This window comes from Schistocerca nitens, chromosome 1 (assembly GCF_023898315.1).
Source record: "Schistocerca nitens isolate TAMUIC-IGC-003100 chromosome 1, iqSchNite1.1, whole genome shotgun sequence".
In the NCBI taxonomy this organism is placed as follows: Eukaryota; Metazoa; Arthropoda; class Insecta; order Orthoptera; family Acrididae; genus Schistocerca; species Schistocerca nitens.
Window position 1 is genome coordinate 673188744 of NC_064614.1, and position 12925 is coordinate 673201668.

General features: G+C 37.9%; 1 protein-coding gene across 1 annotated transcript in view; it reads right to left on the reverse strand.

The window, feature by feature from the left end:
- LOC126259255 (serine/threonine-protein kinase fused) overlaps positions 1-12925 on the reverse strand; it is a 210937-nt gene that overhangs the window by 52395 nt on the left and 145617 nt on the right. Inside the window, exon 8 of the mRNA XM_049955891.1 lies at positions 3208-3877. Within this exon, the coding sequence (XP_049811848.1) occupies positions 3208-3877 (670 nt within the window). The remainder of the gene's footprint in view (positions 1-3207; positions 3878-12925) is intronic.

The following is a 12925-nucleotide window of genomic DNA, read 5'->3' on the forward strand; positions in this document are numbered from 1 at the left end:
GCCAAGAAGAAGCCAAATTAATTAAAACACAGAAACACTCTGACTGGAGGAAGGGGGAGTGGCAGCTAGACCATGTATGTATAGACAAAAATTTTCATAAGGAAATATAAAATGTTAAAGTATTGAGAGGGGTAAACACAGGCTCAGATTACTACTTAGTTAAAATTAAAATCAAATTCACTTCATTAAAGAAAAAGAATGAAAAAATTAATACAACAAGGAGGAGGTATGACCCACGTCAGCTAATTAAAAAATGACACAGACCCACAAATAACGCAAACCATTAAAGTAAGAAATGATTTAAAAGAACTGGTACTAAGTCTCAAGAAACAAGCAAAGAATCTAGATCCCTTGAACCCATGAAGAAAACATGCATGGTGGACTTCAGAATGTGACAAATTTCATGAAGAAAAACACCAAGCATGGTTAAAGTTTTAAACAAACAAAACAAAAGAAAAGCCATCAACCTCAAAAATGAAAAGAAAAACCATCCGACATCAATACCTCTCCTCAGTGCAGCACTATATGAAGAATGGGCTGCAACTCCCCAAGAAACCTTCCAGCACCTGATTGAATATATGCCTGCAAGATGGAAGCTGTCATTAAGGCTAGGGGTGGGCCAACACCAAATTGATTTCCAGCATTACCGATGGAGGGCACCATGAACTTGCCAGGTGTCTGGATACTTTTCATCACATGGTGTACATCACAATTTTTTGAGTGAGCTTTGTTGTTGGGAGCCTCTGATACTCCCATAAAATTTCAATCTTCGTTCCCTTATGTCTGTTGCATGATTCAATAGTTTCTAGTAAGTCTGCATCCATCTTCTTTTAGGGCCAAGTACTCCCTTAGAATTTTGTGTTTTTCTTTTAGGATATCTTCCATATCACCTTTTCCATTTGTGTAAGTATTTCACTAGCGAACAAGACTTCAGTCTTGATAACTGTGTAATAGCGACTGTTTTTTGTGTGTATGGTATACATTTTTGTTTAAGATATTACCGTAAGCTCTCCTAAGTTTTTGCTTCCAAATTATTTGTGCTATTTTCTTCCCCCTGTCTAGGTTCAACAATACTGTAAATGCATGAAGTATGGAACTCTCTCAATTTGTCTATATTTTGTAACTAGCTTTTGATTGGAAGCTTTGAGCATATGTAGATTGTTTTTCTGGAAGATTCTCTGGAGGGCAACTCCTTCAGTGCGTCCTTGAGAGTGTCTATATGTTTATTTGCTGCTGTCTCATCATCTGCTTGTATTGTCAGATCATCTGCAAAAGCTAGGCAATAGATCTGGTTTTCATTTTTAGGACTTCCAAGTCATGTGGGTTTCCAATAGTGTTGGTTTTTAAGTTATTTTTCCCACTCTCAGAGTAGTTCAAAATCAGATGAAAGAGGATGGGACAGATTGTCACCCTGCTGAACACAAATTTTGATCAGAACTGGTTCTGAAACATCACCCATGAACTTTATATGTTGATGGTTGTATTAGTGAGTGTTAGATGAGATTTGTAGTTTTTGAGGTAAGTCCTTGTTCTTTGAGAATAACAAAAAGGGAGTGGGAGTGGCAATCCACAAAATCATACCCCTTCTTCAAGTTCACAAAGGACTGTTTCGTATTTTAATAATGTTTTTAAATTGAATATTTGCTCTATAGAATTTTGACCACTGTGGAGCCAGCTTGATATCCACCAATTTTGTGATCAAGTTGCTCCTGAACTCTTTGGAGGAGGCATGATGACAAAATTTTGTATGTAACTTGCAAGAGGTAGATTTCTTGATAGTTATTTAAATCAGTTTTGTCACTTTTTTGTGTAGTGGCTGAATTAGGGTACATTTCAAATCTCCTGGAAGTTTTTTTGTCTGCCAAATCTCTGTTATGATTTATGAGAGTTCTCTGAGAAATTTGGTCCAAGATTTTTCAGAAGTTTTGCAGAGATACCATTTTATCTAAAAACTTTGTTATTTTTGAGTCTGAGGGTTTCTTCTTGTGAAGGGCGAAGCGTGGTTATAAGTCGCAAGTTGCTTAGGGAATCCTGAGGGGGGTTCGGGGCAGTTGAGGAACTCCCAAAAATATAGTGCCATTTCCAGAGTTTTCCTGATAGGTCAAAGTGAGTCTTCCATCTGACTTTCTGAAACATAAATTTTGAGGGATATACCCTTGAATTATTCCTGCCAAAGTCCTACAAAAATCTCATGTGTTTTATTTGTGAAAGTTTTTACTGACTGAGTCCAGTTGTTCCTTCATGTATTTCCTCTTTGTTTGTCAAATGATTTTCATCACTTGTTTCCTGCTTTCATTATTATGTTGTTAATTTTCTGTTGTTATCTTACTGTTATATGTAAGGATATGATTGATAAACATGAGCCCAAAGTGAAACATAAACATCATGAAATAGCACAGGAGACAATGCGCAGTTTGAAAAACAATACATGGTCCAAAGTCAATATAAGAAATGTTTGTTTGTAGAAGAATCAGTCAAATTCTTTTCCACAGTGTAGATATTTGGTCCCAGAGAGTATATCAGTGAGAGGAGGCACAAATGCTGTAACTCTCTCCCTAATACCAAGTGAATTTTGGAGTGCGCATAAGTCCATGAAAGGTAGGCCTACTCATCTAAACCACAGCACTAAGATATAGCCTGTATCAAGATTAACACAGAGGCTAAACTTATAATGAAGATTCAAGATGGAAACAATACACAAAAATTAAGAATTACTAACAATCACCTGCAGACGAATAGTGGGTGGCACATAGGAACAAAGAAATATGAGACAATCACAAAGGTTTTCTAGCATTTGCTTTTCTTCTGCCTTCTACACTGCTTCTGAACCTACCATCTTACAAAAATAAACTACAAAATACGTATTATCCTGAATGCAAGAAAACTTGCGAGTGATTATTAAAGTAGACAGGTTAAAGTGGAGGAAGGAAACAAGTGTAACAGCCAGAAGAAGTAATGACATATACAGTAAGGAGGCAGGAGGAAAATTTTGTGAGGCAGCATTGGTTTCTTTTTTTTTTTAAAAAAAAAAAAAACAGTGGCAGCAATTGCAAAATGAGGATTAATCCAAAGCCTCTGAAAGCTACTGCAATTAATTGCTCTATAAATGCACAAATGTGGCATCTACCATTCACCTGCAGGTGTCTCCCTGATTTCAAGTTTTATTTAAAGGTGAAACTGAAACATTAATACAATAAGAGTACAGACCTGTTCTAGTGTATCTATTTCATCATCACCTATCTCATCCAGGGAAAATGGAAGACTCAAGAGACATGCTATATATTCCACAACACGGCAACTTGCTAGAGGATTCCGCAGTGGTGCCATAACCATACCAAGAAAGCTTTCAAGTAAGAGTGACTCCAGATCACCATCCATGACTTCTTCCATGCTGTGCTGCAAGAAAACTAGCCATTCCTCATTCTCTATAGGGACACGTTCCTCATGGAGAGTAAAAACTGATGTTGTTCTGCTTTTGTCAGGAACTGAGCTGCTCTCTCTTTTTCCGTTACCTGTGTATATGGCTTTGAAATCAGAATTTGCTTCAAAACATTCATTAGCCTCTTTACAGTCCAAAACATTGTGGAAAGGAGTCTCCTTTGTTGTTTTATCTTCAACTTGAGTGATGCTCACTTTCTCTAACCAGTTAGTAAGAGTGGCACACATCTGTTCTTCAATGCAAGCAGCACCATATAACATGGGAACACCTGGGTCACTCAGATTTCTGACGTGACTAGGTCCATGTTTATTATTTGCAGCTATGTAGCTACGATTACACAGTTTTGTATTTTTCACTCCACCAACTTCTGCCAGCAGAGATGTAGTAGTCATCTGGCAATCATCTTCTCTTGTTTTCTGCAGTATCCTTGACATTAACCTTGATGAGAGAGAGAAAAAAAGGAAATCATGTGAAATTGTATTTTCTTATCTTTAAGAGCTCTATACAACACAAAAAGGTTATTTATTTATTTATTTATTTAAATTTTTTTAATTTTTAGAAAATGATCTTAGTCCATTAAGAACATTCATATTTCACTAATTTCTTTTAGTCACCTTTTCTTAAATTAAAAATTTATCAGCAACTTTGTACCACTTCCGCCACTGCCTTTCATGACCATTCACATATAACTTTGTCAAGTGAATTCTACCTTCATTACTGCACTTAAATTGTATCTTCTCTCCATCTTTTATAATTAAATAAAAAATAATTTCTGACTCCTATTTTACTTACTAAATTTTTAGTTTTTGTGAACATGATGAACAAGTGTTGAAGGCATTAATAATATCTTATCATAATCTCATAATAAACAAAATATAAAACAAAACACACACGCCAGTTTCATGTCACTTAGATTTTCATATTACAATACTCTATGAATTAAAATGCTAAGTACCTTAAAAATTAACATGTTCCTTTACAGGAAGAAAGAAAATTTAACTATTAAAATTATAAGTGAAGAAGAATTCAATGCAAGACTTCATTAGTGAGGCACTGAAAATTACAGGTATATGTTAATAAAGGAATGAGTATACGGAATATGTTGCCAGACATGTAAGTGGCTCAAAGACTTCTTAAGTAATAGAACACATTAAGTTGTCCTTGAAAGTGAGGGTTCATCTGAGACAAGTGTTTCATCAGGAGGGCCTCGGGGAAGTGTGATAGGACCACTATTATTCTCTATGCGCATAAATGATCAGATGGACAGGGTGAGCAGAAATCTGTGGCCATTTGCTGATGACACTGAAGTGTGAAGAAAAGTGTTGTTGTCAAGTGTAGAAGTATACAACATGATTTAGATAAAATTTCTAGTTGATGTGAGGAATGGCAGCTAGCTCTAAATGTAGAAAAATGTCAGTTAATGCAGACGAGAATGGAAAAAAATGGTCAATTCCACAATGTTTGAAAACAGAATTAGTAGTATACTGCTTAACAGTCATGTCAATTAAATATCTAGACATAATGTAACAAAGTGATATGAAATGGAATAAGCATGTAAGGATTGTAGTGGGGAAAGCAAATGGTTGACCTCATTTTATTGGGAGAAGTTTGGGAAAGTAGCTCATTTGTATAGGAGACTGTGCGCAGAACACAAATGTGATCCATTCTTGAGTATTGCTTCAGTTTTGGGGTATCCCACCAGGTAGATTAATGGAAGACATCCAAGCAATTTAGTGGCATGCTGCTAGATTTGTTACTGGTAGGTTCAATCAACACCCAAGTATTAAGGAGACGCTTTGTGAACTCAAACAGGAATCTCTGAAGGGAAGGTGAAGTTCTTTTTAAGAAACACTGCTAACAAAATTCGGAGAACCAGTGTTTGAAGCTGACTGCAAAATGATTCTACTGCCGTCAACATACATTTCATGCAAGGACCTTGAAGATACGAAAAATTAGGACTTGTATGAAGGCATACAGAGAGCCATTTTTCATTCACTCTATAGGTGAGAGGGACAGGAAAGGAAATAAGGAGTAGGGATACAAGGTACCTTCACCAGACACCACATGGTGGCTTGCGGGGTATGTATGTACATGTGAACATATTAATGCCTGATGGTTCGCAATTATTTTACAGTTCTTTACTTCATAAGTAAGTAAAAAAATGAACATATCTTGCCTGACTTTAATTCAGAATGTGTAATCTGTAAAGACCGACAAGTTGATTATTTGATTTGCACAGTGTAGTACAAACTTACTTTTAAATTTTAGCAGGAGTAAGTATAATGTGTCATTCATTTTATGAATATTTACGAAGTACGCCACAGGGGGAGAGAACTGAGTGCACTCAGCCTTGATTTCATAACCTGATGACCAATGAATAACTGGGCTTGTTACAGCACATAAAACACTAATGTTCATTAAGGAAAGGTTTTGAGTAGAGCAGCAGTTCCAGCGATGAAAATAACAATGTTGTCTGCTACGAACATACTTATGTGCAGTTACCATTAAATATCTAAATTGAAGACAGACTTTCTTAACACACATTCTTAAGCCACAACAATGACCAGACAGTCTACGAGCTCCAAAAATACCATGCAATGATTCAGGGACTGGCTGCGAAGATTCCACACAAACCTTGCTAAGAGAGTGTAAATCAGACAATGCATCAACAACTTCAGAACAACCTCTGTATGTAGGCCCTATGTATCTATTATGGAGCTACGATAATTAAAGAAATATGCAAAGGCAATACACTTTTTAAGATGGGCTTCATGTACAATTGGTCTTAAAGCTATCTTCCTACATTTTATGAAGAAGGAGCTAAGAAACTGAAAGTTAAATACAAAATATCAAATGCTGACTCCTAGCATTAAGGCAATCTTGCTTTGCTACTAAAACTTCATCATTGTCTCATTTTGGACTTTTCTCTTCTTACAGACATCCCAAAATGTTACTAACTTCGCACACACACACACACACACACACACACACACACACACACACACACACACACACACACACCATTTTACTGTAAACTTCAGTTACCAGCGAGCAAGTGAATAATAGCATGAATCAAGGCATGCCATATTGGCTTCCTGCACAGTCCCTGAATTGAAATAAATAGAACACAGCTGCTAATGAGCTATTCTTCTTGCTGCTTGTTTTGTAGTACTGTGAGCAAATTTAGAAATCATTGTGCTATTGCTGAATGTAAAAATACTTTGTATAAAACTGAGGATGATGTTTATCATCAATTTCAAAAAGATAAGAGAACTAGAGTGCAAATGTATGTCACTCCGTAAGAGAACCGATCCTGTTAATGTGAATAATGGAAGGATTTGTTGACATCAGTTCCTTCCAGAATGTTATGAATGGGACTTAAAAAATGAGATTCTGGGGTTTCCTTTGAAAAGATAATTAAAGGATGACTTTATTCCATTACAAAAAATCCCAAATTGGCATGGGGGTGCATCCGAGGTTGTCACAAGCACCAGCAAGGGCAACATACATATAAATACAAGGCAGTCATCATCTTTAGAAACACATTTCTATGTATTATCAGCCTGGCATTATTCAGGAATTATTATTATAATTTTTTTTACAGCATTTACAAACGTTTTATTTCTACAACTGCAGGAACAAGTGCCGTTCGAAAATAATTTTCTTTTATTAATAAGTAACATGAGTAAGATATCGTCAGTGTCGAAAGAGAAGAGTTCCACTAGACGGACTTTAGAATGTTTATCTCCAAAGAAAATTAAGTTAGATAAAATTAAATTATCCATCAATCGACCAGTATAGAGATATTTCTTGGCCTAATTGTTACTGCTAAACAGAAAATAGACATACAATGTAGGCTTTCACGGCCAATGTTGTCTTCAGTTGAAACTTCCGGGCTGAGTCGCTGTGGTCGATGTATAAAATTTCCAGCTAACGTTTAGTCTCCATCTGAGGGCGACATCTCCTGAGGTCATCCGGCTACTGCCACTGAGGCTCCAGGTACTCTCGCATTTTATAGAGCGCATAGAAGGTACCACCATTCATCACATGTTGCCGATGATATGCCTATCTATGGAAGACGTCATCATTCTCGAATAAGAGTAATGGATTGTAATTCTGCTGGCGCAATGTCGACATCCATATTTTGTCTAACTTTAAAACTTCCTCTTTTCTATTAAAATTGTTATGGTGTTTGTGAATCTCTATTGCTTCTCTATACATGTGCGCATGATATTGGGATGTGCGTGCCAGAACGCTTGTCTCATTAAATTTAATTTCGTGGTTCCCATCGCGAAAAACATGCTCAGCTATGGCCGATTTATCGATGTGTCCTAAGCGACAGTTTCTTTTATGTTCGGCTAAGCAGGTGTTTACACTTCTTTTCGTTGTTCCAATACATACTTGTCCACAGCTGCATGGAATTTTGTATCCCCCAGGTGTTGCTAGGGGGTGTCGGGCATCTTTTTCAGTTCTTAAATATTCCTTAATCTTCTTGGTGGGTCTGAAGATTGTATCGATCCCATAATTGGCCAGAACTTTCCCAATATGGTCTGTGACTTTAGTAATGAACGTCAGGATGTAGCTCTGGACTTCTGACATCTTTTCTTCTTTGATGGAGGGCTCGATCAACTTCCTTGCTGGTATGTCCATTTTTCGTGAAGGCTGACCGTAAGTGATTTAGTTCATCTTGTAAGTAAGCTGGCTCGCAGATTTTGTTGGCTCTGTCCACCAAAGTTTTCATGACACCTCTTTTTTGCCTAGGATGATGGTTGGATTCCTTGTGGAGGTATCGATCGTGTGACTGTTCTCTCTATATACCTTGTGGCCCAGCATCCCATCCACCTGTTTAATTACCGACATATACAGGAAATTGATTTCACCGTTGCTCTCTTTCTCCATCATAAACTGTATCTTCGGGTTAATATTTTTCAGATGCACCAAGAAGACATCCAACTCTTCTTCACCATGAGTCCACACTACAAATGTGTCATCAACATAGCGGTACCATTTAGCTGGCTTTTTACTGGCAGTCTGCAGCACTCACTGTTCGAAGATCTCCATAAATAAATTGGCAACAGCTGGGCTGAGAGGGCTTCCCATCGCTACCCCATTGATGTGTTTGTAAAACTCGTTGTTATAATGGAAATAAGTTGTCGTCAAGCAGTGTTTAAATAAAGCCACTATGTCAGTCGTAAAAATATCTGCTATATATGAAATAGCTTTATTTATAAGCTATGTATTCCGGAGGTAAAATAGTCCCCCATTCGTACCTCCGGGCAGAGACGACTCAAGAGGACGTCGTTATCAGGAGAAAGAAAACTGGCGTGCTACAGATTGGAGTGTGGAATGTCAGATCCCTTAATTGGGTAGGTAGGTTAGAAAATTTAAAAACGGAAATGGATAGGTTAAAATTAGATATAGTGGGAATTAGTGCAGTTCGGTGGCAGGAGGAACAAGACTTTTGGTCAGGCGAATACAGGATCATAAATACAAAGTTAAATAGGGGTAATGCAGGAGTAGGTTTAATAATGAATAAAAAAAATAGGAATGCGGGTAAGCTACTACAAACAGCATAGTGAATGCAGTATTGCCGCCAAGATAGACACAAAGCCCACGCCTATTACAGTAGTACAAGTTTATATGCCAACTAGCTCTGCAGATGATGAAGAAATTGAAGAAATGTATGATGAAATAAAAGAAATTATTCAGATAGTGAAGGGAGACGAAAATTTATTAGTCATGGATGACTGGAATTCGATAGTAGGAAAAGGGAGAGAAGGAAACGTAGTAGGTGAATATGGATTGGGGCTAAGAAATGAAAGAGGAAGCCACCTGGTAGAATTTTGCACAGAGCACAACTTAATCATAGCTAACACTTGGTTCAAGAATCATAAAAGAAGATTGTATACATGGAAGAAGCCTGGAGATACTGACAGATTTCAGATAGATTATATAATGGTAAGACAGAGATTTAGGAACCAGGTTTTAAATTGTAAGACATTTCCAGGGGCAGATGTGGACTCTGACCACAATCTATTGGTTATGAACCGTAGATTAAAACTGAAGAAACTGCAAAAAGGTGGGAATTTAAGGAGATGGGACCTGGCTAAACTGACTAAACCAGAGGTTGTACAGAGTTTCAGGGAGAATGTAAGGGAACAAATGGCAGGAATGGGGGAAAGAAATACAGTAGAAGAAGAATGGGTAGCTTTGAGGGATGAATTAGTGAAGGCAGCAGAGGATCAAGTAGGTAAAAACACAAGGGCTAGTAGAAATCCTTGGGTAACAGAAGAAATATTGAATTTAATTGATGAAAGGAGAAAATATAAAAATGCAGTAAATGAAGCAGGCAAAAAGGAATACAAACGTCTCAAAAATGAGATCAACAGGAAGTGCAAAATGGCTAAGCAGGCATGGCTAGAGGATAAATGTAAGGATGTAGAGGCTTATCTCCCTAGGGGTAAGATAGGTACTGCCTACAGGAAAATTAAAGAGACCTTTGGAGAAAGGAGAACCACCTGTATGAATATCAAGAGCTCAGATGGAAACCCATTTCTAAGCAAAGAAGGGAGAGCAGAAAGATGGAAGGAGTATATAGAGGGTCTATACAAGGGCGATGTACTTGAGGACAATATTATGGAAATGGAAGAGGATGTAGATGAAGATTAAATGGGAGATATGATACTGCAGGAAGAGTTTGACAGAGCACTGAAAGACCTGAGTCGAAACAAGGCCCCGGGAGTAGACAACATTCCATTACAACTACTGACGGCCTTGGGAGAGCCAGTCCTGACAAAACTCTACCATCTGGTGAGCAAGATGTATGAGACAGGTGAAATACCCTCAGACGTCAAGAAGAATATAATAATACCAATCCCAAAGAAAGCAAGTTTTGACAGATGTGAAAATTACCAACTATCAGTTTAATAAGTCACGGCTGCAAAATACTAACGCAAATTCTTTACAGACGAATGGAAAAACTAGTAGAAGTCGACCTTGGGGAAGATCAGTTTGGATTCCGTAGAAATATTGGAACACGTGAGACAATACTGACCCTACAACTTATCTTAGAAGCTAGATTAAGGGAAGGCAAACCTACGTTTCTAGCATTTGTAGACTTAGAGAAAGCTTTTGACAATGTTGACTGGAATACTCTCTTTCTAATTCTGAAGGTAGGAGGGGTAAAATATGGGGAGCGAAAGGCTATTTACAATTTGTATAGAAACCAAATGGCAGTTATAAGAGTTGATGGGCATGAAAGGGAAGCAGTGGTTGGGAAGGGAGTGGGACAGGGTTGTAGCCTCTCCCCGATGTTATTCAATCTGTATATTGAGCAAGCAGTGAAGGAAACAAAAGAAAAATTCAGAGTAGGTATTAAAATTCATGGAGAAGAAATAAAAACTTTGAGGTTTGCCGATGACATTGTAATTCTGTCAGAGACAGTAAAGGACTTGGAAGAGCAGTTGAACGGAATGGATAGTGTCTTGAAAGGAGGATATAAGATGAACATCAACAAAAGCAAAACGAGGATAATGGAATGTAGTCGAATTAAATCGGGTGATGCTGAGGGGATTAGATTAGGAAATGAGACAATTAAATTAGTAAACGAATTTTCTATTTGGGGAGCAAAATAACTGATGATGGTCGAAATAGAGAGGATATAAAATGTAGACTGGCAATGGGAAGGAAAGTGTTTCTGAAGAAGAGAAATTTGTTAACATCGAGTATAGATTTAAGTGTCAAGAAGTCGTTTCTGAAAGTAGTTGTATGGAGTGTAGCCATGTATGGAAGTGAAACATGGACGATAAATAGTTTAGACAAGAAGAGAATAGATGCTTTCGAAATGTGGTGCTACAGAAGAATGCTGAAGATTAGATGGGTAGATCACATAACTAATGAGGAGGTATTGAATAGAATTGGAGAGAAGAGAAGTTTGTGGCACAACTTGACGAGAAGAAGGGATCGGTTGGTAGGACATGTTCTGAGGCATCAAGGGATCACCAATTTAGTATTGGAGGGCAGCGTGGAGGGTAAAAATCGTAGAGGGAGACCAAGAGATGAATACACCAAGCAGATTCAGAAGGATGTAGGTTGCAGTAGGTACTGGGAGATGAAGAAGCTTGCACAGGATAGAGTAGCATGGAGAGCTGCATCAAACCAGTCTCAGGACTGAAGACCACAACAACAACAACAACAACAACAACAACATAAGCACCATGGTAAATAATGACACTACATCGAAGCTCACAAGAATGTCACTTGGGCTGACGTTAATCTCCCTCAGTTTTTCAATAAAATTCGCAAAGTTTTTAATGTAACTGTCCGTTCTGCCAATGTATGGTTGCAGCAAGCAGGCAAGACATCTGGCCACTTCTTGTGTTGGAGATCCTATGGCACTCACAATCAGTCTCAGAGGGACCTATGGTTTATGTATCTTAGGGAGTCCATAATGTCTGGAAGGATAAGCTTCCATGTTGCAGAGTTGTTTTTTATCATCCGAAGAAAGAGAAGATTGTTTTACCATTTGATTAGTATTTCTCAAAATTTTGGCTGTAGGATCCATCTGAAGCTTTTTATACTTATTGGTATCCAAAAGGTCACTAATATTCTTGTGATAATCTTAGGTGTTCTGCAAAACTGTAGCATTGACTTTATCAGCTGCAACTCAGTGCCCTCCTTTCTGCTTGAGACAAATTGCTGGTAGGTGTTTTCGCTTGGCGTAACATTCTGGCTGTTTCAGTTCTGATTTCATCTGCGGAATGCCATGATGACAAATGGATTCCCGCCTCCATGTTCGCTATAAAAACCTCTGTAGGAACCTTTAGTGGTGTGACTGCAAAGTTGCCTCCTTTCGATACAACTGAGTGTTCCTCTTTTGTTAATTCTGTCCCAGCCATGTTAATCACAGTTCGAGAGCTGCCAACAATTTGTCTCAAGTGGAAAGGAGGGCACAGAGAGAGATCAATGCGGATAAGAGCATTATTGTACTTGAAGCTGATAAAGGAAATGCTATGGTTTTGCTGAACACCGTGGATAACAGGAAGATTAGTGACCTTTTGGATCCCAACAAGTATAAAAAGCTTCAGAAGGATCCCACAGCCAAAATTTTGAGGAATACCAATCCAATGGTAAAACAATCTTCTCTTTCTTTGGATGATAAAAAACAACCCTGCAACATGGAAGCTTGTCCTCCCAGACTTTATGGACTCCCAAACGTACATAAACCACAGGTCCCATTCAGACCGATCGTGAGCGCCATGGGATCTCCAACACATGAGGTGGCCAGATATCTCGCCTGCTTGCTGCAACCATACAATGTCAGAACGGACAGTTACATTAAAAACTCGGCACATTTTATTGAAAAACTGAGGGAGATTAACGTCAGCACAAGTGATATTCTTGTGAGCTTCAATGTAGTGTCATTGTTTACCATGGTGCCTGTAAACAAAGCTATTTCATATATAGCAGATATTTTTACGACTGACA